The 27,905-nt window shown below is 38.8% G+C and overlaps 1 protein-coding gene across 2 annotated transcripts; it reads left to right on the forward strand.

Moving 5' to 3' along the window:
- Positions 1 to 14,866: 14,866 nt before the first annotated feature.
- On the forward strand, positions 14,867 to 25,503 carry LOC143870954 (uncharacterized). 2 transcript variants are annotated; one of them, XM_077376638.1, is made up of 3 exons: positions 14,867 to 15,408; positions 21,729 to 24,961; positions 25,074 to 25,503. In XM_077376638.1, exons 2-3 carry the CDS (start codon positions 21,899 to 21,901, stop codon positions 25,080 to 25,082), a joined length of 3,072 nt encoding a protein of 1,023 aa, XP_077232753.1. In that variant the 5' UTR covers positions 14,867 to 15,408; positions 21,729 to 21,898; the 3' UTR covers positions 25,083 to 25,503. The 2 variants fall into 2 exon arrangements, with proteins under 2 accessions (XP_077232753.1, XP_077232754.1); XM_077376639.1 differs by having other exon boundaries at positions 14,868 to 15,408; positions 21,729 to 24,949; positions 25,074 to 25,502.
- Positions 25,504 to 27,905: the final 2,402 nt, after the last annotated feature.

Raw genomic sequence — 27,905 nt, forward strand, 5'->3', positions numbered from 1 at the left:
AAGAATTTAGAGATTTTTTATGAACTTGAATTTGACGTAGGATTGGATTTTTTTATTTTTTTTTTTAATTAAGGATTTGGATTTGATAAATTTTTTTATTTTTGGAAAATGAGGTACCGTCCGCAAACGGGCTCAATGAGAAGATGAGACCATTCACAAATGGCCTCGAGAACAGAGGCACCGTTCACAAACGGGCTCAAAGAGGACATTAGAGCATTCACAAATGGACTCAGAGAATGAGAAACCTGTTCACAAACGGGTTCAAGGAGAAGACGAGACCATTCACAAATGGACTCGAGAAATGAGGCACCTTTCACAAAAGGGCTCAAAGAGGACATGAGATTTTTCATGAACTTGAATTTGACGTAAGATTGGATTTGTTTGAATCGGGGATTGGATTTGATGAATTTTGGATTTTTTTTTTTTTTTTTTTTTTTTGAACTCAATGAAATCGGGGACATTATAGATCGTGCCCAGTAAAGATATTGGAAACCAAGACTTTGACGAATGATGAGACGACCAACCTTATGAACGAAGAACCATTAGTAACAAGAATGGATTAGGAACACTTTTATGAAACTTCAACAAGATTTTTCTCAATGAGACTGTTGGTCTTGTCTTCTGGGGATTTTGATAACTGAAACCTTGAACAAGATACTTGAAATTGGTAATTTAGAACAACGGCTCTCTAACATGGAAAAGCGGGATCTGTTTTTTGACAGGTGCTTAGATGAACATTTCTTGACCAGGATAGTATTTAACTAACCGGAAGGAAATTCTGAATTTTAATGGTTCATCTTTCTGAGAAATTGGCTCAACCACCATTGCATCTGGGGCTCTTCCAAGCTTAAGGTGCCTTCCTGGGGTATGATCTTTTTACGGAAGCTGGGCTTTCTGATGTTTCTACTTCTGAACTCTTCTGAGTTGATCTTCTTTGAAATGTAGCTGTTTGACTAGATTCTCGAACCCTTTCAGGTATAATTGCAGGGAGCTGCCTAGGCCGGGCCTCCTTCACCAAGACAGTTACATCATTTGGACATAGGAACGACGATTGACTCTTTCTAAAGAGAAAACTTAGATGAAAGGCACTACTCAAAGGATTGAGCAGCCCTGAAGGAGTGAACTTAGAATGACAAAGATTGACTAACTACACTGACAGACACAGTAATGCTTCTGACTTAGTTAACATTTTATTTGGTAAGTCTATCCTTTCGAGGAATGCTTTTTTTTTAAATCGTAAACACTGGACTTCTTCCTTGAAACAGTAATGCCTCAAGAATTTAATTACGACCCCTAAGATTGCTTAGCTTCAATGCACCCAGTTTTGAGGATGTCACTTGAATTTGCTTGAACTTCAGTTGATCTTCAGTCTTGATACCGGCTGTAGCCTTCTTATACTGATTCTCTTACCGTGACCAAGTCACCTCTTCGGGGTTTTTAACTTGGCGGACCGTGCTAGCCTTAACTTTTGCCTGAACCACCTTTCTAGGTTTTTGATCCAGCAGGCTATCTCCTTAGCTTCTGCCTAAGCCGCCCTTTCGGGTTTTCAACTTAGCAGGGGAATGATCTTAAATTTTGCCTAGACCGCCCTTTCAGGTTTTCAGTCTAGCAGATCTTCAAACTCCGCTCTTTTTCTTATTCATCATTTTTTTTTTTATTGTGTCTCGGGATCTAGCTCATTAGTTCTGAACACCAGAAGGACTTTTATAGGTAGGATAGGGCTTTTCAAAGAATAGCTTAAGGCTCAACAAAGATTTCGACCGAACCTGTGAACAGGTCGCCTACATATCCCAAGGTAGGAATCAGGTCGTGTGTAGTTCAGGGCGAATGCCCTTAGTTTGAAGATAAATTGTTTGAAGGTTAATTGATTTTTTCCTTTTTTTTTTTCTTTCTTTCTGGAATAATTGACCTCTCTTCTACTGGAACTTGTCCCTCTTTTTTTTTTTTGAAATGATTGAATTTCTTTTCCTTTTTGAATCGACCGAACTCGGTTCAACCGAGTTGCCTACGTACCCCAGTATAGGGATCAGGTCTCGCGTAGTTTGGGGAAATGCCCCTGGTTTGATGGGTTTTCAAGAAAATTTTATTCAGGCTCGAAGGGTTTGCAAACCGGTATTCTTTTGACATTGGTTCTGATTTTGGGATTTATTCGGCCAAAGGGGGCCTTCCGATGTTCAGATTGGCTAGAGTCCGTCTGGTACTGATTATTTTTTTCTTTTTTGTTTTGTTTTGTTTTTTTTTTTTTTACGGAGTTTGACGGCATTTCCAGGTAAGAGATAATGGATCTTCTTCTTCCAAGATTCTAAAGTGTGCTTTCGACTTTCATAGAGCGAAACTTGTTCTTTGACATCCTCCATCTATGGATTCGTTCTGATGATCACTTTTCAATGCTTGCTCTTGAACTTCTTATCTTGAATTTGTTGGCTTTATGTTATGAATTTGAGAACCAAGGTCATTAATTGGAAATATGAAAGTTGTTTCCACTCTATGCCCCTTGTATAGCATATATCTTCTCACTTTCTTCATTTTCTTTGAGCTTTCCAACTATGTCTTGCCCCTGGTATCGGTTGTAGCTTTTCTAGACAATCATCTTATTCTTGAAATAATTTTATCAATTCTTCACACTCTTCAGAGGGTAATGTATTTTCAATCGGCATTTACTGAATCAAAGTTTCAGTGCCAGCGTTTACCACTTCAATTTCATTTTTGAAAAGCTGGGATTGGCGCTCCTCCTCTTGTTCAAGTAATTGCTGTGACTCAAGTGGAGTTTCGTCAATTTTGTCCTCATTTGAGGAGGGAGTCTTATTTTAAGATCAGAAGCACACTTAAGAAACAAACACAAGTGAATTATTGGACACGACCTATCCTGAACATGCTCAGGATTCACAACTCTAAATAAAAAAGAGAGATGATTTGCCTGGACTAGGCATTGACCTTGAAATGTAAGACCGGACTCAACAATTGTACTGACCATGATGACTGATTCGCATAGGGGAATGCCCCTAGTTCAAGGATTATGATAGTGAACTCTGAAGGACTTAGCAAAATATTCTTGAAAAAGGTTGCCCTTAGAGTAAGAAAGGACTAAGGGTACAAGTAAGATTGGATCATCTGGACCAGGCATGATCAGATCATGAGATTGCATAATCGAAAGATTGTGAGATTCTGCTCCTGCCAGTTAGGGGATGGCATGAAGATACGATCGAATTGTATGACAGAAGAATGAAAGACGCACGATCAAGAGATTAGATGAGATAGCATAAGATTGCTTTCAACGGATAGATCATGAATGACTAATCCTATGAGATCTTTGAAAATGATGGGATTTATATCCTAACCCCAAAGGGAAAGTTTTTAATCTTCACACATTTTAACAGTGTTACCTGAGGGAATCAACCCTAATCCTAGTCTAGCGGAGTGGAGAGAGGATCTCGACTCATGACTTTGTTCGTGTATCTAAGGACCGATCGTAGCCATTGGAAGATGGACTACGGCCTAATCTAGACACAAATAGGTAGGATATCCTAAACTAGGCTCACACACGTGATGCACATGTGTTCGTATACTACATGCATGTGTGGGTTAATCTAGGGGTAAGGCCAAGAGTTCCCTTAGCGCGAATCCATGTTCGATATACTGTACCAGTGTCCGGCGTATCAGTACGTGAACAAGAGATCCGTTTACGTACCATAAAGGTACTAGGCTAAGGGTGGAATGCTTCTCTAGCACAGAGGCACCAGGTGATGAAATCCCAGTCAACCATGCTAGATAACACTCCGGGTTCCTAAAATAGGATGTGTGTGCACGTGAGATGCAAGGGTTTAGATGCAAGTGATGTAAGTGTATGCAATATGTTTGCGCAATCTACGATGCCTTCAGGTTTTGTTAGATTAAGTTCAAGTAAAATGTGATGAGAAAATAAAACAAGACAAAGTAATCTATCAAGTATAGAGTTTTTATGAGCCAGTTAAATTAAATTCAAATGAATTATCTTTTGAAATTTTAATGAAGTTAGGTGATCCCCAGCAGAGTCGCCAAACTGTGGGACATGATCCCGCGAGAGGGGCGTGGGGCGCGAGCCGCCGCGCCTAGGCAATCCGTGGTCTCTCGTACCCACGCGATTGGCGTGTGCATTTTAATATTGATTTGAATTCATCTTTCCTGTGGACTTGGGATCACTAAGGCAATCCGAATTCCACACGAAAGAGACTGACAGAGTCGCCACCTAGATGTGGGATCTAGGACCCATAATTAACCAGAAATCTAGACTCGCTACCTGGTTACGAGAATGGAAGGTATGGGGAGTTATCCGCCACATGCACCATTCCTGCCCGATAATCGGTCTTCGATTCCAAAAGTTAACTCTTTTAAATTTATTTTAAATGGCTCATTCAACTCTATGTTAATGTGCGAACTAAGTGACATGCATCCTAGAATCTAATTTCAATGTGAATCCTAGATGTGTATCTTGATTTATTAATTTGTCTGGATTCATTCTAAGTGAAAGTTCTCCTAGAATTCTAATTTCATGGAAAACCCTAACTGATTTGATTAAGTATTTACAAGAAAATTAATATACAAAACACCACAATTTGTTGTGGTGCCGACTCGCGGGTGGTATGCCGTCAGACATCCAAGCTGCCTACGTACCCAAGCCTCACTGGGATCAGAGTCGACGTAGTTCGGTGCACCTAAGCTAAGCTACTTATGCCTAACTCAACTAGGACACCGACCTAGACGGGATTGACTGTTTCAACAGTTTTAGGAGAAGTTATTTAATTCAAGTTGAGGATTTTATTATCTTAAGATTTCATCTAAGATGCTATATGATTCTCATCTAAATGCAAATGGTCCCTTAGACTAATGCAGGTTTGCCTACATCCTAGTTTACTAGGCTTGTCCTAGGGAAAGATTGGGTGACTAGTGTAACTAGACCTATGGCACGGTTGCTATACATAGCAAACGTCCGTGATGAGGCTGGACTCCTGACTCTAGGACTCCCTAAAACCTAGGACTCCCTAAAACTTAGGACACGACACGACACGACACCAGTGTTCCTAAATTGGGCTCTAAGGGTTCCTAAAGGAATTTTGAATCCACCGGCTCTTGGGAATCTCGAATTCTTTTGGGTTTGTGGAAACTTTTAGAGTTTTCTTGAAGCTTTTATTATCTGAAGGTATTTAGTGTGTTTGGTAGCTTTTAAAGTTGTTTATTTAGAAGGTTTTAGTTTCATTTGAAATTTTTAGTGGTCTTTTGGTTAATGGCTTTTAACGGATTTTTATCAGTGGATTTTAAATGGGTGAATTTTAGTTTTGTTAATTTTAGGTTGGATGTACTTTAGATTAATGTCTTTCGATTTTGGTTTGGAAAATGACGTTAACACAACCAAGTTTTGACAATTGCACAAATTCGACAAACCATTGACCATTAAAAGATCTGACAAATACAGCCCACTAAAACTGTCGTAACTCTTTAACCGCTTGGCCAAATTCAACGTACAAACATGCGTTGGAAAGATCTTTTATAGGGCTACAACTTTGTAGTTCTCCATTGTTTGTAAATCTGTGATTTAGAGGTTCGAATTTGTGTTGCAAACAAAAGGACAGCAACATTAAACTGGAAATGCCTAAAGGTGTGCCGCAACCATTTTGGACTTAACTTTTTAACCGCTCGCTGTCTGATCTAGCACGAATACTCGTTGGAAACGGCACGAAAATATCTACTACTTTGTAGTTAACCATTTCCCACGATTCTGTTGTTTAGAGGTCGAAAAATCTGTTTAAAGTCTAACAGCTAGCACTATGACGGGAATGATATTGGCACCCCCATGTTTTCTTTTGATAGTTCTTATTTTTTTAGTGATTAAAAGACGGTGAATATGAAAAATGGCTTGAATGGGCCTGAGATTAGATTCAAATGGGATGTTTGAAAAAGGGGTTGTTTTTATCTACTTGGCAAGGTGGGGTATGGATATTGGGTTCTTGAGATTGAGTGGGGGCTGTTGTTATCAAATTGGAGTGGGGGCTGTTGTTATCAATTGAAAGATGGAGGTTTTGTAAGCCAAATTAAATGGGTTTTGATAATTCATGTAAAATTCAAGTTTTCTTTCTTGTAAATGTTCAAAATTTTTAATGAATTGTTTTCCCAAAAGAAATCTAAATTCCCTAACAAGCCAATGATTTCAACATCCCATCGCAAATAGGTTCTAATGACCCTAACACATTAATTATATTTAGCATAAGTGAGAACATGACCAAGGCCAAACTAGTACAAAATTAAACATGACATCAACCAAAATATACGCAAAACAACACTCAATCCTACAAATATAGAAAAGAAAATAAAATTCCAAAAGACATACCTTTTTGTAGATGATATTCCATGCAAACTTATGGAGAAGAGGGATTTGGTCTAGAGAGAGGGCTTGAATTTTCTAAGAGAGGGGTTCTCTCCTCTTTTCTTTTTTTTCCTCCTTTTCTTTGGTGAGATGAGAGGGTATTTATAGGAGAATGGGATAGGAGGTTAGGTGAGGTTAGGTGAGGTTAGGTAAGGTTAGGTGAGGTTAGGTGATGTTAGGTGAGGTTAGGTGAGGTTAGGTGAGGTTTGGATGGTTATGATGGGAGGAGAGGTTAGGTGAGGTTAGGTGAGGTTTGAATGGTTAGGATGAGAGGAGAGGTTAGGTGGTTTTGGATGGTTAGACCCAGGTCATGATCTGCCATTGATCTAACGATTTACGGAAATCGGGTCTCGGAATGGAATCAGGGTCCGGGCTATGAAGTGACCCTAGCTTATTTTGTCCCGATTGATGATCCGTAAAGTCAGATCAAGATATTAATGACCTAAAACATATAAATCAATGATAGAGGGGGTTCTCACATGGATTTAACACACTAATTTATTTGTTGATTAAAACAAAACAAAATGGGGTGTCTACACTTGGTTATCCTAAGCATGAGCTACCAATGGTTTAGCTTGAATTATTGAATGCTTGTTTAGGAGGTGCCAAATGGCAGGTTACTGCACGGGATGAAAAAGCTTTATTAGTCACAATGGCAAAGATCAAACACTAAAGAACATAAATTTCAACAAAACATTAAAAAGGAAATCAACATGAAGAACAACAATTCGTAGGGAGACACGGATATGCATTCGATGTGGTTCTAGAAATTAACAAATCAACTAACTTTGAAGTAAAATGGAAAAAGAAAATTCATAATTTGAAAGTAAGAATTTATAAATTTGTAAGGAATTGATCTTAGAAAAAATCATGGTATGGAGTAAAATTAGTTCTTGGAGACCATCCTTTCTATTCCAAAAAAATAAAAAAATACAATAATATTGAGGCAAATAATCCTCATGTTCTTGCCATTATACGGTAAGAAAAAATGATAAATTTAATTATTTTAACACACATAATTTGACGCCAAAAACCATCTTATTTAAAAGGAAAATAAAATCAGTGATACCATGGAATCTGTAGAAAGGCTTTCTTTCCTTTTCCCCATAAAAAGATGCTTATTTTTGCATCAAGAGTTGGAATCCTTGATCCATAATAGAAGCAGATCGCCCTTGATGACTACGGTGGCATTATCTTTATCTTCTGCTTAATCGTTGATGTTCCCTACACGTTGAATCCTGGAAAAAGGGGACAAAAAAATTCTAAGAATACCCAAAAATCTAAGAATACCCAAAAACCATGATAAACAGAGAGAGAGAGAGAGAGAGAGAGAGAGAGAGAGAGAGAGAGAGAGAGAGAGAGTCATGAGAAAAATTTTGAAATCTCGGGCCGAGATTTTAGAGGACATGAGAAAGAAGAAGAAGACATGAGAGAGAGAGAGAGAGAGAGAGAGAGAGAGAGAGAGAGAGAGAGAGAGGGCATAGAAAAATAAAAAAATTCACTTCTATTCCTCCAAGCTTAAAAATGCTCTGACCTGCAGGATTCTGGTTTTGGGAAAAGTCTTTCTTTTCATAACTTTCAAATACATTCTTGCAATATAAACAGGGAATTAAGGATGCCTAAAATTTGATCAAGATCAAATGTGTCGGCGATGATGTGGAATACTTCTGAAAATTGGGTTGCACCTTAAACGCAAAATGCATGTCCCCATCGGTAATGTAACAGGGTTCCAATGATGTAGTTCCTAAGACCCGGACATCAATTCTTGCCAGAGAAGTTGGTTAGCACCATTGTATTAAGTCTTAACACCGCTGCCCCAGAGGTTTCTTATTCAGTTCAATCGCTGCCAGAAACTCAGCTTCACTCTCCTCGTCTATCACTTTCTCTTGCAAGTGATAAAAAAAAAGAACCAAAGGACCAAATGATTTTTGGTCTAAAAGATCACCAAAATTCATGAAACATCATCTAACTTCATCAAAAACTGTGGTTGATGCCCTAATCCCATCCCATCCCATCAGATGATTGCAGGTCCCCTATTAAACAACCATAGCTATCTTACATAAGGTTAAAACGTCAAACATAAAGGTTGCATCCTTTTTTTTCTACGATAGTTTGAAGTTTACTTTTACTAAAATGCATGCTCAGCATGAATCACAGGAGAGAGAGAGAGAGAGAGAGAGAGAGAGAGAGAGAGAGAGAGAGAGAGAGAGAGAGAGAGAGAGAGAGAGAGAGAGAGAGAGAGAGAGATTTACTTCACCCTGAATACCATAGCCACAAATAGAATTTTCAGGCTACTGATAGCTTACAAAAAGTGAAAACAAAACCCATGACCAAAACAAAACAAAAAATGGCATTGAAATCCACCTAATCTATGACTTACCCAAATTCAATTGTCTCCTCGTTTTCAATCAATATTCAGCAAGCACTTTGGCCACATCTTTCAAACTGCACCCCCAAGATCTCCTCCCTGTACATTTCATATGTGCATAAATCTAGTGAATAGGCACTGTATGGTGTGGAACATTGAAACCATATTTACAATGGAACGAAAAGTAAACCCAAAAATATAAACAGAGCAAACATAAAATGCTATTTACCACTCAAAACTAAAAAGAACAAAACAATCCAAGTCTCTCAATCCTTACCCACATTAATCCCACAAGTAAGAAGAACAAAAAACATGCAACTGAGAAGTGTATTAAAAATAGCCATAGCCTAGCAATACAATGTTTTACTGTAAAAACAGCCATCCGTCCACACACGGTCCACGTATTAGAGGAGGGACAGAAACAAATCTTCAAGACTAAAGGCCTTTCTATCAAGATCTCAATTGTTTACGGATGGAAATAGGCAGAGAGAGAGAGAGAGAGAGAGAGAGAGAGAGAGAGAGAGAGAGAGAGAGAGAGAGAGAGAGAGAGAGAGTAGGGCTCTGTTTCTTTACTCTCTTTTTGCGCTCTTTCCTGCAAAAAAAATGTCTTAAATCTCAATTTCTCTCTTTACTTTCTCTGAGTAAAGAATTGGAAAACCAGCAAAACCCCAAAGAAAAACGGGGGAGTTCAAGTCTTGGAAATCTATTTAAAAAATTGCCTTCAACAAATTTAGATTCAACAAACGATGATAATTTGGTAAGTTATAGGCTAGAAGAAACCGATCCAAGTAAATATTGGACAAATTTGCAGGCGCTGGTCTAGAAAGCAAAGCAATGGGCATTAAAAGAAGGAAAAATATACATTAACCATAAAAAGAAGGAGAAATATAAATAGGAAGCCCAATAGAGAGAGCAACCCAGACTAAACACCAAACACTTATCACAAATAATCATTGGATAAATAAAAGTATCGGTCTCTTGGGTCTTTTTGCTTGCCATTAAGAAACCATCTTCAACTCAAATAGTAACTCTGCATAGCGAATCAGCCGACAAATCAAAATCAGGGGAAAAAATCATAAAAAAAGGATTAAGAGCGAATCAGCCGACAAATCAAAATCAGGGGAAAAAAATCATAAAAAGGGATTGAGAGCAAGAGCCAGAGTTCAGCTTTGAAACCATAAAAAAAGTAATTGAGATCAAGAGAGAATACATAGGACTGTGCAATGGGTGTGTTTATCATCCATGTTCTGGTCGTTCTTGCACGACCGGTTTTTTGGCTGCCATAAAATGAAAGAAAGATGGACATAGTAATTGGGAATAGATATCAAATGGAAGAAAGATTAAGAAATTACCTTTCTGTGATGTTCTTCAAACCCGAAATGCTAAAGAAATGCTATCTTCTCCTAGAAAAATTCTTGGAATATTAATAGAAAGAAAAAGGAACATTTCTATCTCTGTTTGATGAAGAAAACGAAATTGAAAACCAAAATCAGAGTCTTAAATAAATACCTCAAATAGCTAGGGTTTCAAGCCATCAGGACAGGCTGATGACCGACGATTCGTAGATAGCAGAGAATACGTAAAACACTTTAACATGAGGGATATAAGAGAGGTTTCTGTGGATCGTCACAAAAGATCAAAAACGAAGATTCTACTTTGATGTTGTAGATAAACAGAGACAAAAACAGATCTACCGAAATAAAAAGAACAAACTTAAAGAAACAGACCAAAGATGGGCAAGCAGATAGGAGTAAATCCCTTAATTCTAGCTTACTTAGAATTCTCAGGGGAAGTGGGAACGTTAGCGTCGAAAGTTGTGAAGAGAAATAATTATAGGATTTTGGGAGAGAGAGGGGCTCGTAAAAAGGTAGGGATAACCTTGGGGCAGCGAGCGTGTGAATTTTAGGGCATATGAGAAAGAGGAGGATGGTGTTGGAATTTTAGGGCATTTGAGAAAGAAGATCACATGAGCAGAGAGAGATGTCATGGGAATTTAAGGACATAGGAGGTATTTTTCACTCAGATGTTTGGAATTTTAGGGCATAAGAGGTATTTATGTGTTTGGGGGTGATGTGTAATTCTCATATAATTTTCAAAAAAATAAAAAAACTCTCTTCTTTTCCTCCCAGCTTATAGTAGTAGATAGTATAATCAATTACTCTTGGAATTTTATATAAAAAAGGCAAGCTATCTCTTTTGACAAAAAGAGAGCTCACTTTCTACTTTTAAAAGATAAACTTTCCAACATATTAAAGACACTCGGCTGAGCACTTCTTGGGAATGATTTCATCATTTTTTTAATGAATCTCTTTCTTCCCATACAATTTGGCAAGTTTTCTTTTTGGCCATTTCTAGGGAGCAACTTTCTAATCTTGGCAATATTTGTTAAAGGAGGGAAATTTGATAATTAGAAAGCCGCTTGTTTGGGACTCTTTCTTTCTATTATTTAAAAGAGGCAACCGTGTTGAGTGATAAAAGGGAGAATAGCAAATCAGAGAAAAGGAGGAAATTTTTTATTTTTCAAAAAAGAAATCAAGCAGTTCAACTCTCTCTCTCTTGGGCATGCATTGCTTTTCTTGAGGCCTAATCTTTCTTCGAGTTAAAAAAAAATTCTTGAACCGAATTCCATCATGAGAACAAGAGCTTGTAGTCGAAATCCTTTCTGTTGAAACCTAGAGTTCAAAAATTCAGTTTTGAAGGTTATATCTTAGTGTCTGCAAAATCATTGGTGGCTGAGACTTTGTGGATTAAAGCTTTCAAAAAAAAATTCGAATTGATTGAATCTTATTTGTGGAGTGTGGGGATCGGCATTACACTCCGAAATAATATCATCAACGGATGTCTTGAGCGAGGACCTAGAGATAAGGAGCGCGATCAACGGTAGGTTCCTCCATTTTTATAATATCAAAGGTAGAAAAGCATGCTTAGGGCCATTTCTTCTTTGTTTTCTTCATGATTTTCGTAAAAGCTACCATGCATGATCTAATATGATTTTGGTCGGTCAATTTATTTAATTATCGATTTTGGTAAAAAAAGAAATCGTTATATGAGAAAATTGGGTGTTTAAACGATTGGGATATCTAGTGGCTTTTGAATCCTGTTACAAAGTGAGTGTTTTAAAACCACGGGTTTTTTGCAAAGCTATATTTTCTGAGTCTTAATGAGGTTAAAAGAACACAAAAAAATCTAAAAATTCCGGTAGATTTCATTTGTTTTGATGGCTCAAAAATGCGTTTAAATAATACCCGAAAATAGGATTTTGATGGTTCTAAAAATCGTTCATATAACAAAACAATTCAAAACTGATTGAAATTTGTTTCACAGTAGATTTTTAATGTTTAAATATCATGCAAAAAGTTTCAAAATATTTGGAGTTTATTTATTATTTTTACCGGAATTGTTTTGATAAAATCATTGATTTTCATGTATATGAAGAACATATCATTAAATAAACTCTTTAAAAGCTGAAATTTAGTAGAAAGATGAAATGACCAGTCAAAATCATATTGTGAATTTCTTGGGAATTTTGAGTATATTTTAATATTTGTTATTGATTTTTAATTGCTCTGACCAGAACATAAATATATCTTTTAAAAATAGCAAATTATCAAAATAATGTCTGAAAAGTTTCTCATAATTTCCAATTCATCCGAGAATATTCTAGTAAAAGTTTGGTTGGATTTGGAATTAATTGGCTATATTTTTTAGTGTAATGTCATCAATCTGACCTGAAAGTGAAAAATCAATTAAAAATTGAATTTCAATCTCTAAAATCATGAACAATTTAATAAAAATATATTTTGAAGGAACACCTCATATCCTAAAGTTTCTAGAACAGATAAATTAATTAGCTATAGGCTTCTTTCTAAAATCATTAATCTGATCCAATTATGATAAATTCATTTAAAAATCGAAATTAATTCAAAGCACCTTGAAAATTTTCAGAGAACTCTAAATTTTCATCATGTATTCAATCGCTAAGCCATCTGAAACAGAAATCTTAGGAGTAATAGATTTTCTTTGTAAAATAACATGCTAGGATAATTTAGATGCCAAGATCGTAACCATAATCATATACTAATTGCGATCGATCCAGCATAATTAGAATGCGTAAATTATAGTATGTTATTGGCTCCGAGGTCCACTGTCCACGAAAATCCTGAGAAATATGCCAGGCAATAACATACTATAACTTACGTGCTAAATTATTCAAGGGTGGAAAGCACGATTCCCTTCCATGGATGCAACTCAAGGCAAAAACTTGCCAATATTAGAGCTATTGGTATTCCTTAGATTTTAGAATTCGAAAACCTTTAAAGAACTAAAAATTGTTAATTTCAGTAAACTGAATTAATTTAATCTGTGTTTTTCGGAACCGTTGGATTACGGTCTCTGGCGTAAGAACTTTTAGAGCCCCTTTTAGGAACATTTGTGTCACGTCATGTTCTAGATTTTAGGATGTCCTAGAGTTAGGGAGTTCAGCCTCATCACGACTGATTGCTATTATTAGCAATTGAGTCATAGATCTAGTCACACTAGTTACCCCTTTTTCCCATAGGACAAGTCTAGTTACTTAGGATGTAGGTTCACCTGCATTAGTCTAAGGGACGTCTTGCACTTGGATAGGACCATATAGCATCTTAAATGAAGTCCTAGGATAATAAAATCTTTAACTTGAATTAAATAAATTCTCTTAAAACTGTTGAAACAGTCAATCCAGTCTAGATCGGTGTCTTAGATGAGTTAGGCATAAGTAGCTTAGCTTAGGTGCACCGAACTACGTCGACTCTGATCCCAGTGAGGCTTGGGTACGTAGACAGCTTGGATGCTTGATGGCATACCAATCACGAGTCGGCTCCACACATAAGTGGTGGGATTTTGTAGATTAATCCTTAAATTAAAAGTAATTAAATCACTTAGGACTTTTCCTGAAATTAGAATTTTAGGAGAACTTTCACTTAGATTGAATTCAAACAAATTAAGAAAATCAAGATACACATTTAGGAATTACACTGAAATTAGATCTTATGATGCATGTCATGTAGTTCGCACATTAATATAGAGTTAAATGAGCCATTTAAAAGAAATTCAAAAGAGTTAACTTTTGGAATTGAAGACCGATTATCGGGTAGGAATGGTGCATGTGGTGGTAACTCCCCATACCTTCCATTCTCGTAACCATATAACGAGTCTAGATTTCTGGTCAATTATGAGTCCTAGATCTCTCATCTAGGTGGCGACTCTGTCACTCTCTTTTGCGTGGAATTCGGATTGCCTTAGTGATCCCAAGTTTACGGAAAAGATGAATTAAATCACACCTTGCTAGGCTCGGCGGCTTACCCCTGCCCTTATGGGTACTGGGTTGCACGTTTGTTTGCACCCTATGGCTTGGTTGCTGCCTGCTTGGTTGGGTAATTAAAATCAATAATAAAAAGCACACGCCATTCGCGTGGGTACGAGAGACCAAGAGAGAGCGTAGCGCCTCGTGCGCTCGCGAATCTCTAGCGGGATCGGGTCCTACAGTTATCCAAAACTGTTTTTGACAACATTCTTATTGTTCACATGCTTAGATTATTGATTATTGCACCCTATTGAAAATTGGAAACCATGATACCTTATAGATCGAGACTCTACACCCATTGTGAACCTTTCTGTAGACACCCCATTTTGACCAGACCCAAGCTTGCGGTGTTCAAGCAAAACCCCATCCAATCACTAAGCTAAGATCTCAAATTACATTGCGAATTAGGGTAGGGTCTCACCAAGGCCCCCGCCAAATTTCATCAAAATCCAAGCCGATTTGTCAAATAAGACGAGCAATGTAGGAAGCATAGTGTAATCTACATAGTGTAATCTAAAAAGGGGGGTGAATCATCTTAAAGGTGGTTGTCCATGGAAAAGGGAGGCATATATATCATTTATTATTATTATTATTATTATTATCATTTTCGTTTTTTTTTTTTTTTTTTTTTTTTTTTTTTTTTTTTTTTTTTTTTTTTTTTTTTTTATCTGAGATTTTGGGAGTCTCAGATCTAGATCCGAGATTTTAAGAATCTCAGATCTGGATCTGAGATTTTGAGAATCTCAGATCTAGATCTGATATTTTGGGAATCTCAGATCTGGATCTGAGATTTTGGGAAAACTCAGATCTGGATCTGAGATTTTGAGAATCTCAGATCTGGATCTGATATTTTGAGAATCTCAGATCTGGATCTGAGATTTTGGGAGAAAATCTCAGATCTAGATCTGAGATTTTCAACTATAAAAGAAGAGTGTAGAGAGGTGTTTGGGGAGAGAAAAAGAAAAGGAAAAAAGAAAAAAAGAAGAGGAAAGAAAGAAAAAAAAGAAGAGAGAAACAGAAAGAAAGAAAAGAGAGAAAAAGAGAGAGAGAGAGAGAGAGAGAGAGAAACACAGAGAGAGGGAGAGGGTTTGGAGATTTTCTTCTCCTACCACCATCTTCTACTTCAATCCCATCTCCTCCCTCCACCTTCACTTTCTCCTCCATCGCCGATCATCCCACCGATCTCCGGCAATCGGGTGGACTTCGACAACTCTGGTCGAATCCCAACCATCTTTCCGTCAATAGCACAATTACAGTTCCTTCATTTGGCTCTACTGGAACTCAGGGAATTATCTACATCAGGTATGTCAATACAATGGATGTATATGGATATGTACTTATTTGCAGATATATATGCGCATGTCTACAAATAGATGTATGTGTCTCTGAATGTGTATGTGTGTTTCCTAGGTATAGTGATCCTTAGTTCTGATTTTTTATTTTTATTTTTTTTTTTATTTTATTTTTCGACCTCAAATGCTCAAAATTTTCAAAATTAAACATCTCAATCTTGTAGATCTCGTCAAACCGGTCAATTCGACATATGGCAGCCCAAATTTGGCCAAAAGACGAGAGAGTTATGCCCGTTTAAAATTTTCAGTCCATAATGATGTTTTTGTTAAGTGTATTAGAAATTACTGTGTCGTGAAACTTTTGGACTGCTACTGCTTAGAATTGTTCAAAACTGTGAACTGGAAAAGTGTTCGTTATAGTATTTCCTAAAACTTTCTTATTGATCAAATTTTTCCATAAATGCTTTTTAACATGTCAAAAACGACTTGCAAGCTTCAGTTTTTCTAAAAACAATGTCATTTCTGCAACAGCAGCTTGTTGGCCATTTTTAGGCTATTCCAGGTCTGTTTCGCCCGAAGCCATACAAAGAAAAAATGTTATTCAAGAGATTTTCTAATACTTTGTCCTTGTGTGAAGTTTTCCAGAATCAATGTTTTAAGTGTCAAAACGGAGCCCGAACTTTCAGTTAAAACACTAATATGTCCTTTAATTGATGTTTTTGTTGTGTATTAGAAATTACTGTGTCGTGAAACTTTTGGACTGCTACTGCTTAGAATTGTTCAAAACTGTGAACTGGAAAAGTGTTCGTTATAGTATTTCCTAAAACTTCCTTATTGATCAAAGTTTTCCATAAATGCTTTTTAATATGTCAAAAACGACTTGCAAGCTTCAGTTTTTCTGAAAACAATGTCATTTCTACAACAGCAGCTTGTTGGCCATTTTTAGACTACTCCAGGTCTGTTTCGTCCGAATCCATACAAAGAAAAAATGTTATTCAAGAGATTTTCTAATACTTTGTCCTTGAGTGAATTTTTCCAGAAGCAATGTTTTAAGAGTCAAAACTGAGCCCGAACTTTCAGTTAAAACACTAATATGTCCTTTAATGGCGATGGATCGGAAGAAGCCATTTTCCGACCACTTCTGGCCAGATCCAAACAAAGTGGTCAACTGAGAGAATGTTTCTTATGATGAGATCTACAATTTTGATTAGTAGTATTTTTTATGGTTTTGATGTTTGAGGGGTCCAAAAGTAAGTGCAAAGTTGCATTTTTCACATTATATGTCATAATTGTGCTATTTCTTGAAAATCATGGATAACTTGAGCTCAATTCAATTTTAATAATTGTTTTGGATGTTTGAGCTTGGTAGCAAGTTTTAAATTATATATTGAATCATTCTCATGATTTGTTTGGCATTTTTTACAATTTTTGTTGAAAATTACATGTTGAATGGAGATTTCATTTTTTTTAGATTGTTTTGAGCCTATATAGTTCTAATGCTTGTATTGGAATATGATGAGCATGCTAGCAAGTCAGAAATCACATATTGAATCATTCCCATGATTTGTTTGGCATTTTGACCATTTTTTGAAGAGAATTACATATTGGGTGGAAATTTCACCTTTTCTTTTTTTTTAAAATTGTTTGGAGCCTATATCAATTTTAATGCTTATATTGGGGCGATGAAGGTGCTAGCCCAAGCCCATCCTTAGGGGACTTGCTCAGTCCAAGTAGCATACCCCTCATTTGTATATAGGAGACTTGCCTAGTCTTGCTAGCTTTTTTTCTCTATCCTACCTCTGTGTATAGGAGACTTGCCCAGTCTCTTTCTCTTGCTAAACCTCCTCTTTGTGCGTCGTTTGGTTTTGGGAGAACACCCTACTCGGCTTGGCTTCATACCCCTATCCTATATGGGTATCTGGTTGCACATTTGTTGCACCCTAGGGCTAGGTAGCTGTCCGGCCCGGCTGGGTGTTTTACCTTTGCCAAATATGCGCAGGGTCTCTTATTCTTTTTTACGTCATTTGTGTCTCGGAGACAAGCCTTGTCTCATGTAGAGAGTTTCCCCTTTAGGAGGCTTACTTAGCCTCATGTTAGAGTAGCCTCCTCTTTTAGAGTGAGTCTTTGACTCGATAGTGTTATTAGAGAGTCTCTGACTCATTTATTCTCCCTCTTTAGTGTTGTTAGTTCGGAGTTTCTCCTTTAGAGTTGTTGATTACTTCGCTTTGATTAGAGGCTAACTCAGTCTTATTAGAGCTTTGCTTGCTTGGGATCTTGGATCGTTTTTCTCTCTTCTTGGGACGCTATCTTTCTTGTTGTGGTTTGTCTCTTTGAGACGCCAGTTTCTTGTTGTGGATCGTCTCTTTGAGGCGTTAGTTGCTTGTTCGGGGTTTCCCCTTTTGGTTTTAGGGCTTTGCCCTAGTTTGTGGTTGTTCTCGCGTGTTCCCTTTAAGATTGAAAACATTTAAAGGTTTAGAGCATTGGAAAAGCTTTAAAATCCAAAAACATTAGAAATTTAAAACTCAAAAACATTTGAAAACTTTAAAACTATCAAAAATATTTGAAAATATAAAAAAACTAAAAAAAAAAATAAATCTAAAGTGTTGAGTGTTTCTTTTATAAGCGTAGTTTGAAAGTTCGTTCCGAACTACGTTGGCTTGATCCCTTTCAACAGGGTACGTAGTGCAGCTCGGGATCCACATCCTAAGTCCAGCCAAACCTTAAAAAATAAACATTTTTAATCTTTAAAAATTACAAAAATATTCAAACCATTTTCAAAAAGATCTTCCTCTAGAGTTAGGAGTATGTCCTAGCTGTTTAGGTTGTGTTCTAGAGTTAAGAGTTTGTCTTGATTGGTATTGATATGGTATGTCTTGTCGTGTGAGTGTCTCTAGAGTTAGGAGGCCTCGAGTCGATCGGTCAGACATCTAGTCGAACCGATGGCTAGATTAGGCATATAGTCAGCCCATAGTTTTCCTTAGGATGCACGGCCTAGTTACACATAGGTTGTAGGAACCACCTGCATTAGCCCAGGGCTAACCTACATTTAGTTAGGGCATATAGGGTGTCCTAAAATTCACAATTTACCAGAATTTAAATAATTGTGTAAGAAACTTTAATAACTAGTCCGGTCTTTTAGATCGAGTCTAGGATAAAGGTCTAGGTGTCTTAGGCATCCTAGCTTAGAATAGGGCATCGAACTACGTGGGCTCCGATTCTTCCCGAGGCCGGGATACGTAGCGCAGCTAGGATGGATGGCCATTCTGGTCCGAGTCCAGTCCTGCATTAGAGTTAGGACTTGTCCTGTCATATATAGCATAGATTTGTATCTCATGTTTTGATGTGTTTTCTTACTTTCTTGTACTGATACTATACCTTTGGTTGTAGCTTGCATGTGTGTGTCCACCAGAAACTTAGACACCCATTAGGCATGTCACTCATAACCTAGCTTTGCTTAGGTGACACATTTTTCATTTCATTTTATGTGTTTATTTCTTCATTCTCAGGAAATGCATGCTTAGGTAGACGATTCCTGAGGATTGTTCCCATTTCACATGATTTTTACCCAACTTCTTTAGAGTTAATGAAAATGGCATAAGAGACCAAGTGCTTGCACTCGGACGAATTGGGGGTGCTCTCAGACCTTCTCCATTCGTAACCAGGCACGAACCCATATATATTTCTGGTTATCCATTGCACAGAGGATTTGATTTTAGGGTTCCATGGCATGTCCATGGATGGCGACTCTGAGTTTATTTTAGGTATGTCTCGATTTTGAACTTCGGTTCCGGATCAAGACATATCTCTTTCTTTTTACATCGCCACTCGTGATATGCTATGAGGGTGGCATCCGTTTTGAGAGTTCCTTGGCAGAGCTCTCATTCACGTGGATGATCCAGAGGATGGTGTAGGGGGCCTGTTCCCTCACCTTCTCATTTCTTCTCTCGGATCGGGGTCCACAGGCTGGCGACTCTGCTGGGGAGTTTTTTTGAAACATTGCCTAACTCTATAAAAATGCCATTTTTACTAACTTTGAAGAAATTTGAGCTAAAATCATTTTAAATGGGAACTTTATCGTTAGAATCCAGGGGCACCAGATAGGCGCGTAATTAAAATGAGGGATTCACACACTACACATCATGCATTATCATAATTGTTATTTCTTTCATTGTTTTTCCTTCTTGGTTCCACGGGATAGATTCAATGCGTGCCCGACTGGGATATCTTTACCCTGATGGTACTGTTGAATCTATTTCCAAGCTATGCGCCGGTGCTGCAGCCGTAGACATTGGGCGTACTTTTGTCTACAGCAGCCGATGAGCAATGAAACATACTATGTATAACATGGGGCGTACTTGTGTTATACATGTTAAGTATGTTTCATACGCATAGTACCCGATAGATTGAGTCTGGAGCCCTACTTTGTTTTATATATATTATATATACTTACTAACCTAGTAAAGCCCAACTAGGAAGTACCCGTTTCGAGATTGCATTCATATAGGGTCGAACATGTGTTGCTTACACATGTGGAGCCTAGAGTTAGGAGCTTTGTCCCATCTGTAGACTAGAGTAGCTCACCTTGCGTGGCTACAACACGGTCCTAGCACACTCATCAGTCTGTCTTGAGTCGAGATTTTCTCGACTCCGCTAGATTAGATTTAGGGCTGGTGCCCCTGGTTAGGATTTGTGTGTATGTGTATATACCTATATATATACTGATTATGTATATTATGGTTCTCCTCTTAGTCAGAGATTCTTTATTTAATTCAATCAGTTATATCCATTCCGTTATTCAGATCTAAGTCTAGTCAGTGGCTTTTTGGTCGCCATTATCTTGGCCAGGTTTAGTCCTTGATCTGTTGATTATAGGGTTTGATCAAAGATGTGTGATCACTCATCTTTGATGAAAAAATTCCATGTCCCAGATTGTCAAGCTTATTCCTATTGATCACTTAAAGGTTATCTTCCCTTCCTTATCATCTTGTTCTATCTGAGTGTCAGGTCTGATCATGGCGAACAATCTGTTAGACAAGTGGATAGCCGAGACTATTAAATCTTTTCCGCTAAGGTGTGAAGAATGGAGTATCACTGAGCGTTTCATCGGTTCATTTACTCATCTGAATAGTCGTGGCATAAATTGGAAGTTTCTTCAAGCAGCTGCTAAATGTTGGGATCCTGTTTTCCATGTTTTCCGATTCGGGTCTTTTCAACTCTGTCCTATATTTGAGGACTGGTGTGCCTTGTTAAAGCTTCCTCCCGAGGGACTCTGGATCCGACCTTCAAGCACAGACTCCCCTCATGATCTTTTTTACAAACTTTTTGAAAATAAGATCGTGAAAACTCTGCCTTGCTTAACTGAGAAAAATGTGCAATTTCAAACCCTCATTGAACTGTTTTCTCAAAACGTCGATCCTACTGACTCCCGTTTTCAGAAGTGTCGACGTAATGCCTTAGTCTTTGCTGTCTTTGCACGTCATGTTCTTCGTAGAGATTCTAGTGCTGCTCCTTTCACCTTGTTAACAATTGTAGATCAGATAAATGAGGGGAGAAATCCTGTCCCTACAATGCTAGCTGAAACCTTTTATGGCTTAGACGTTATTGCTAGTAAAAAGGTACAGGATAACTTTTTCGGCTGTGCCAAGCTGTTATATGTGTGGCTATGTGAGAAACTCACTATCCTTCAGCCACAGAACCGCATTGAGTACACCCTTAAAAGTCTTCATTCCTGGAAGACCAAGATTAAGCAATCTCAGCTTAAAGAATGGCACCATTGGTTGCAGACCATAAAGGAAAGCCAAATTCGTTGGGTGAGTCAATCATGTCCACAAATTGTTACCAGTACTTGCCCATACTCATTTGTCCATCTTATGGGTTTAGAAAAATCATCTTTCTATGCACCTTTGTGTTTCCCTTCTCAGATTATTGGAATCTTGTGTCCTCCTAAGGTTATCACACCACCTTGTTGTGAAGACCTTACTCCTGATCTCATTGCATCCATAGTAGCTGCCTGGAGAAACAAAATCACGGAGAGGAGATCTATTTTCATGTCTAAACTTCGAAAGGGAAGAGAATTTGGGGAGCCTGCAAACCGAAGAGCTCGAATTAATGAACCATGAGGATCTTTGGATCAAGATTGTCATTTTATTGTTTTCATTTGTTCAAAGAATTTTTTTTTTGATTCAGGGTTTTCAGCATTTTTACATTGTAACCGATTGCCGCCAGTATAATCAATACAAAGGATGTTTGTTTTTACTTTTGTCTCTATTGGTACAAACTCTTTTATTTCATTTGTCAATCAATTAATCTAGTTTGTTAACTTCCAATCAGGATTCTGAAAGATAGCAACCATCGCTCCTAAAAAAGACTCCCAAGCTAAGCCTGCCTGGTCTAGACCTACTTCAGTGTCTAGACTTGTTCGTCATTTTGATTCTCCTGTGCCATCCGCAGTACACTCACCTTCTTCACCAGAGTCTTCCGGTTCCTTTGAAGTAAATCAAATGGCAGACACAACTGAACTTTTAATGAGCATGCAAGAGATGATGAAAAACCTCACCCGAGACATGGCAGGAATGAAAGAAGAAATGGCAAACATGAAAACACAGATAAGTGATAAGACTTCCACGTCTAGGCCCGTACTTCAGCCTTCTCATGTTCCAGCTCCGGAGTCGCATAGACCCGTTATCCAGTCTTTCGAGGTGAATTTAGATGATGATCAGTATGCTGCAGAGTATTGTGCTCCAGAGGTTGATAGAGAAAAAGAAAAATTTGAAAAATTTGAGAAGGAAATGTCTGAAAAGTTCAGCAAGATGGCTCATGAGATGGAGCAGATGAGAGTCCAGGGACCCAAGAAATTTGACGTATCTGAATTAATACTATCTTCAACAGTTTCTTTACCGCCCAACTTCAAAGCTCCTGATTATGACAAATATGACGGAACCGGGTGTCCGCGTAACCACATGAGGTGGTTTATCATTTTGTCCCAGCAGTATGGTCTGAGCCGTGAGCAGATGGCCCAGTTATTCCCGATTTCTTTGATTGGGATCGCAAAGAAGTGGTTTCTAAGGTTAAAGCCCGAGGAGGTGAGAACCCTGGAAGATATTTCGGAGAAACTGATAGAGCAATTCTCAATGGAAGAGGGTATTGAGGTCACGAAGAGAGACCTAAAACAGCTAAAGCAAGGTCCTCAAGAGACCTTCACTTTCTTTATCAGGCGCTGGAGACACAAATCTGCTCAGCTAAGCCAGAAAATGACTGAATCAGAGCAGATAAAGCTGGTTCTGAAGAGTTTGTCTCCCACGTATTTTCATTTTCTTGCTCCTCAGCATTACCCGAGCTTTGACCATTTAATCAAGACGGGTACTCAGACAGAAGATGCCATAACAAAAGGCTTGAGAGCCAAGGTTTCTTCTGAAATCCGAGACGGGAAAAGACCTATGGTCCAGTCCAAAGAAATTCATGCTGTCAGTTATACCAGGCCTGTGGCCAGAGTTGCTGCAGAGACTGCTCCAAGGAGAATTGCATATGACAGAAAGTTTGATCCTCTTCCATATCCGATAATAATGATATTCAAAAGGCTTATGAAAGACAGGAAGATCCGGCTCCCAGATATCAAACCTCCACCCAATCCCTTACCCACATTCTGGAAGACGGATCAGTACTGTGAATATCACAGAGGTCCAGGGCATTTGACTGAGAATTGTTTAGCCTTGAAGCATGCCATCCAAAACATGATTGACAAAAATGAGTTGGCAGTGGAGAGACCAAACGTCACTCAAAACCCACTTCCTAACCATCATGCCATGCCTCCTCCTACTACCAACGCCATCTTTACTGACGAACCTCTGCTTGATCCAGCAAACCTCATTTGTGCCATTACAACAGAAAAAACCTATGTCATGAAGTTTGATGATAGGGAGCTGGAGGCAGTAGAAAGGAGAGAACGTTATGTGATTTCCTTCGTTGATGACGAAGTTGCTGAGTCATCATCATCCCAGCCTTGTGTATTTCAGACTGACAGTGTCGGAAATGCAAGGGCAGCTCCTTATGTCTTAAGGGCTGAGGACTTTGAAGAAGATGAGTTATTGTTGTTGGATAACCATTGTGACGAGATGCGTCACATGACCCGTGGTGGGCGTGTATTCAAGCCTCAAGAATTGTGTGTTGAAAATCCTGCAGAGGTTGCACGAAATGCTGAAAACCAGAGACAGAATAAGGTCAGTAAGGTCAGCGCCGATGAAGAAGAAGAGAGCTTGTTAAAGCAGTTGAAAAAGACTCAGGCTAATATTTCTGTATGGGGTTTACTCATGGCCTCATCTAAGCACAGAAAATTAGTCCTTCAAGAGCTTAACTCAGCACAAGTCTCTGTAGACACTACTCCTGATGAGCTGGTAAGCTTGGTTGCCATGACAAGAGTGTCTAAGACTTTATCTTTCACTGACGACGATCTGCCTTCTGAGGGCCGAGACCACACCAAATCTCTGAAAATCACAGTAGTTTGCAACAAGAAGAGAGTACCAGAGGTATTGGTTGATAATGGCTCTGCTCTGAATGTATGCCCGTTGAGTACTGCAACAACTCTTGGATTTGGTCCTGCGGATTTCATCCCATCTGAACAGGGTATTCTGGCATACGATGGTACTCGCCGAGATGTGATCGGAACCCTAGTAACTGAGATACAAATCGGAGGAGAAGACTTCGAAATAGAATTCCAGGTTTTGGACATCAAAGCCTCATTTTTGCTGTTACTTGGGCGCCCCTGGTTGCACAAGTTCGGGGTTGTTCCTTCCTCTCTTCACCAAAAGCTGAAATTTCTTCGTAAAAACGGAGTGGTAACCGTAAAGGGAGACCCGGACCTGGAAGTAGGACTGATTACTCAGGACCTGACAATGGAGAAGTCTGAGGATGTTAGTTTAACTGGATTTTCACTAGAGGTGGCTACCATCACCTTTAAAGAAGCTATGAATGAGGAAATTTGTTTCCTGACCAGTACAAACTCGAATGTCGTTCGGATAGTTCGTCGACAGGGATACATGCCAGGTGCAGGGCTGGGGAAATACCATCAGGGTTTGACCGAATTCCCTGAGTTCGAATCCTTCAATGGTCTGTTTGGGCTAGGGTACAAGCCCTCAAAGAAGGAAATTAAAGAAATGAGGTTGCTGATGATGAAATGGGCTGAGTGTCGCCGCAGAGGGTTAGAATTACCAATGACGCCGATTAGTTTGACGATGAACGGCCGGTTTAGGAAAGAAGGTGCTGATGTCCCTTTTTGTGGTTTTGCCGAGACTTGGCTGGATGAGAGTTCAGGGCAAAGGTTGCCAGGCTTTGAAATTTTCTTCGATTTGCAGTTGGAAGACAAGCAGACTGGTCTGCAGATTTCAGAAGTTGAGTCAGAAGCTGATTGGGCAGAGCATGTAGAGTCGAGCCTTCTGAGTTCATTGTTTCTTGAAGATTCACAGACTATTGCTGTGATCGACCAGAGGATTTCAATTTTGAACCCTACCCATTTAATCATCCCGGCAGAAGAACCATTGACCAATTGGACTTTTCAGGTCATACCTCAGGTTACTTTCCTAAACAGTCGTGTCCCTCCAAAAGAGTCAGTTGTCCATAAGTACCCGTCAGTCTTTAAGTTTGATTCAGAGTCTGTTTATTCTAATAATTCTTTTGATGCAGGTAATATAAATGTCGAGTCTCCTGAAGTCGATGATGATTCCTCTTCTTCCAGAGGGATCAAGTCAGATGCTGCCTCTATCGTTGATTCAGATATTATTTCCATACATAGTTCAGAGTCAATTGACATAAATGTCAATATGTTCGTTGAGTCCGTAAATTTGTTTCAAGAGTCTATTGTAAAGCCCGATGTGGGTGATTCATCATTTCATGTACTTGATTCAGCATTCAATGAAATAAAAAATTCTTCTGAGTACATTCCTGTCTCTACTTTTATTTCTACTGTTTCTGCTTCAGAATTTGATAATCTTAATAATAACAATCAAGACTCCCCCTCTGATGAGGATGCCGACGACACTCCTCCTGAAATCAAATACATGATTCAACAGGATGAGAATCGCCGAGCAAAACCACTCGAAGAGGAAATTGAAACCGTGAATATAGGTGACGAAACCTTGATTCAGGAGATTCGAATTGGTAAAACTTTATCTCCTGAAGAACGCAAGGAATTAATCGCCTTACTTAAAGAGTTCAAGGAAGTTTTTGCTTGGTCATATGATGACATGCCAGGGTTAAGTGAAGAAATTGTTCAACATCGCTTACCCTTAATCCCTGGTATTAAGCCAAAGAAGCAAAAGCTCCGAAAACTCAAAACTGAATGGGAGTTGAAAGTTTATGAAGAAGTTAAGAAGCTGTTGGAGGTAAAATTCATTCAAGTAGTTGAATACCCAGAATGGCTTGCAAACATTGTACCGGTGCCCAAAAAGGACGGGAAAGTTCGAATGTGTGTCGATTTTCGAGACCTGAACAAGGCAAGTCCTAAGGATGACTTTCCTCTTCCCAATATTGATCTCCTGGTTGATAATACAGCTGGTCATGCTCTTCTATCCTTTATGGATGGTTTCTCAGGCTACAATCAGATTAAGATGGCGCCCGAGGACATGATGAAGACAGCGTTCATTACTCAGTGGGGTACATACTGCTACAGGGTGATGCCGTTTGGTTTGAAAAATGCAGGTGCTACATATCAGAGGGCTGCTACAACTCTTTTACATGATATGATCCATAAAGAGGTCGAGGTATATGTTGATGACATGATTGTGAAAGGCAAGACTCGACCTGAGCACACTGTTGCCCTGAGAAGGTTCTTTGAACGGATCAGGAAGTATCAGCTTCGCCTAAATCCGAGTAAGTGCGTCTTTGGTGTTACATCAGGAAAGCTCTTAGGGTTTATGGTCAGTGAAAGAGGGATTGAAGTAGACCCGCAAAAGATTAAGGCAATTCAAGAAATGCAGCCGCCGAAGACAGAAAGGCAGATCCGAGGTTTCCTTGGCAAAGTTCAGTATCTGAGACGGTTCATATCACATCTGACGATGACGTGTGAACCCATTTTCAAGCTTTTGAAAAAGAATTCCTCGAAGAAGTGGAATGAAGAATGTCAGGAGGCATTTGAAAAGGTTAAGCAGTGTCTATCCTTGCCCCCTGTCCTATCGCCAGTTACACCAGGCCAGCCATTATTGTTGTACTTGTCTATCACAGATACAGCGATGGGTTGCATGCTTGCTCAGCAAGATTCAGAGTCTAAACGGGAGAAGCCCATTTACTACATCAGTAAGAAGATGCTGGAATACGAGTTAAAGTACACAGTTTTGGAAAAGACATGTCTAGCATTAGTTTGGGCTACCCAGCGGCTTAGACATTATTTGCTTTCGAGCAAGATCTTTTTGCTTTCACGGATGGATCCGCTAAAATACTTGTTTGAGAAGCCCGCCCTTACAGGAAGAACCGCAAGATGGTTGTTGTTATTGTCTGAGTTTGACATCACCTATGTCACTCAGAAATCAATTAAAGGGCGTGTCGTTGCTGAACAGTTGGCTGATGCACCCGTTGAAGAGAATGCTTTTCTGAAGGCAGAATTTCCTGACGAAGAGATAATGGATATTGAAGAAGAAGCGTCAAGTACTAAGTGGCTTATGTATTTTGATGGAGCTGTAAACAGTCGAGGACAAGGAGTAGGAGCTGTGCTTATATCCCCTCGGAAAGAGTATATTCCTGTTTCTATCAAGCTACAGTTTGAATGTACGAACAATATGGCCGAGTATGAAGCTTGCATCGCCGGGTTAGAGGCAGCCTTAGCTTTGGAAATTCAAGATATTGATGTGTTTGGGGATTCTATCTTGATCATTTGCCAGATTAATGGGCAATGGAAAACTCGAGAAGATAAATTGATCCCTTATAACACTTATTTGGAATCTTTGGTCAGAAAGTTCAAGAACATTACGTTCACTCACTTGTCAAGGACCAGAAATCATTTTGCTGACGCTTTGGCTACTTTGGCCTCGATGTTAGACATTTCTATATCAATGGAGGTTCAGCCGCTAGTTGTCAGACTTCAGTGGGCCCCTTCGCATGTGAATGCAATAGAGATTTTAGCCAGGTGTCCAGATGGGAAGCCATGGTATATAGATATCAAGAATTTTATTGCTGGTAAAGGGCATCCTCCAGAAGCTTCAAGCAAAGAGAGGAAGACTCTTCAGAAGTTGGTTGCCAACTTCGTTATTTGTGGTGAAGAGCTGTACAGAAGGTCATTTGATGGCATACAGCTTCTCTGTGTTGATGAAGACAAAGCCGCAGAGCTTATTGAGCAGACCCATGAGGGAGTTTGTGGACCTCATATGAATGGCAAGATGTTGTCTAGAAAGATTTTGAGGCTTGGATTCTATTGGCCCACAATGGAAGCAGATTGCTTCGCATTTGTGAAGAAATGCCATAAGTGTCAAATCTATGCAAATCTTATTCATGTTCCTCCTTCGGAGTTGCACTCTATGACTTCTC

This window comes from Tasmannia lanceolata, unplaced genomic scaffold, assembly GCF_043159265.1.
Source record: "Tasmannia lanceolata isolate RefF3 unplaced genomic scaffold, GAP_Taslan_0.1 ptg000002l, whole genome shotgun sequence".
NCBI classification, from domain to species: Eukaryota; Viridiplantae; Streptophyta; class Magnoliopsida; order Canellales; family Winteraceae; genus Tasmannia; species Tasmannia lanceolata.

What these genes read in the sequence shown, in the direction of transcription:
- LOC143870954 (XM_077376638.1), top strand. Translation starts at nt 21,899, where the DNA reads ATGGCAGACACAACTGAACTTTTAATGAGCATGCAAGAGATGATGAAA.